The sequence below is a fragment of the Myotis yumanensis genome, unplaced genomic scaffold (genome assembly GCF_028538775.1).
Source record: "Myotis yumanensis isolate MYYU_CA2020_CCGP unplaced genomic scaffold, mMyoYum1.0.hap1 SCAF_5, whole genome shotgun sequence".
Taxonomy (NCBI): domain Eukaryota; kingdom Metazoa; phylum Chordata; class Mammalia; order Chiroptera; family Vespertilionidae; genus Myotis; species Myotis yumanensis.
The window spans coordinates 87,843,080-87,844,763 of NW_027223756.1; the positions used below are offsets into that span (position 1 = coordinate 87,843,080).

Consider the following 1,684-nt stretch of genomic DNA (forward strand, 5'->3'; position numbering starts at 1 on the left):
TATTGTTGAATGTATTAGATACGTCCCCTTATTTTTCCAATTGACCCCTTCTAGCCCACCCCCGACCCCTGCCCCAGGCCTTCACCACCTTACTGTCTGTGTCCAGGGGTTATGCATATAAGTTCTTTGATTGATCTCTTCCCACCCATTCACCCACCCCAGCCTCTCTCTGAGATTCGACAGGCTGTTTCATGCTTCTATGTCTGACTCTGAGACTTTGACCTCCGCCATTGGGGGTATGTCTTCAGTTTGCAGTTTCCTTCAAAAAGAATGTCTTCAGAGCCTGTTTGATGTCCTTGTTCCTGAGACTGTAGATGAATGGGTTCAGCATGGGTGCGACCACAATGTACATCACTGAGGCTCTTTCACTTGAATGTGAGCTCTGGATAGCAGCAGAGCTGAGGTACACGCCTAGCAGTGTACAATAAAATAATAAGACAACCGAGAGATGAGACGCACAGGTAGAAAATGCTTTGTACTTCCCCTGAGCTGATGACATTCCACGTATGCAGGACACTATCTTAGAATATGAGTAAAGGATCCCGAGGAAAGAACCTACCCCCACCAGGACAGCTGCAAAATACATGACCATGTTATTAAGAAAGGTGTCAGAACAGGCAAGTTGGATCATCTGGTTGAGTTCACAGATAAAGTGGGGGATTTCCAAGTTTTCACAGAAGGACAGCCTCAACGCCAATAAGCAATGTAACAAGGAATTCAGGATACTCATGATCCAAGACATCAGAACGAGCAGTCCACATAGCCGGGGGTTCATGATGACCATATAGTGCAGGGGGTGACAGATGGCCACAAACCGGTCATAGGCCATCGCTGTCAGAAGAGAAATGTCCAATACTGAAAAAAGAATAAGAAAATAAATCTGTGTGATGCATCCTGCATAGGTGATGGCTTTCCTCTGTATCTGGATGTTGACCAGCATCTTTGGGATGGTGGTGGAGATGAAACAGATGTCTACCAAGGACAGGTTGGAGAGGAAGAAGTACATGGGCGTGTGGAGGTGGGAGTCTGAGCTGACGGCCAGGATGATGAGCAGGTTTCCCAACACAGTGATCAGGTACATGGAGAGGAAAAGCCCAAATATAAGGGGCTGTAGTTTTGGGTCCTCAGAAAATCCCAGGAGAATAAATTCTGAAATTTGTGTACCATTCCCTGGTTGCATATGATGGAGGTGGCTACTAGGAAAGAGGGAAATAATATGACTAATTCACAAAAACTTGTATTACATATTTGAAATGCTAGCATTTATATTTGTAAAGAAAGAATTAATTTTAATATATTATGTGTGAATCTGGTCCCCTTTTGGGAAAGCCCCTGTGCCACCTGTGATATGAAGCTTTTGTATCAATTATCATTTTTCCTTATGGTATTATGTATTCTACAGTTTTAATCAGAAATTTTTTTCATGTATTTCAGGAATATAAATTGAATGCTGACCATGTTTTTGGCACTGTCCAGGGTGTAAGTGTAGGGTGCTGAAGAACAAAGGTTTCTACAATTCAGTGATAAAGATAATCCCTGCATCTTTGTCAGGGTGGGTGTGGAAGGCAACCAATTGGTGTGTCTCTCTCACATGGATGTTTCTCTCTCCCTCCCCCATCTCAAAATCAGTGGAAAAAATATCCTCATGTGAGGATTAACTATATATATAACATTTCAGATGGTG

At 43.1% G+C, this 1,684-nt stretch overlaps 1 protein-coding gene across 1 annotated transcript; it reads right to left on the reverse strand.

Annotated features, from left to right (window-relative positions):
• Positions 1-244: 244 nt before the first annotated feature.
• Positions 245-1,180, reverse strand: LOC139009889 (olfactory receptor-like protein OLF4). Its single transcript, XM_070414008.1, has one exon. It carries the CDS (start codon positions 1,178-1,180, stop codon positions 245-247), a length of 936 nt encoding a protein of 311 aa, XP_070270109.1.
• Positions 1,181-1,684: the final 504 nt, after the last annotated feature.

Excerpts from the sequence above, each read along its gene's own strand:
- LOC139009889 (XM_070414008.1), bottom strand. The coding sequence starts at position 1,180 with ATGCAACCAGGGAATGGTACACAAATTTCAGAATTTATTCTCCTGGGA.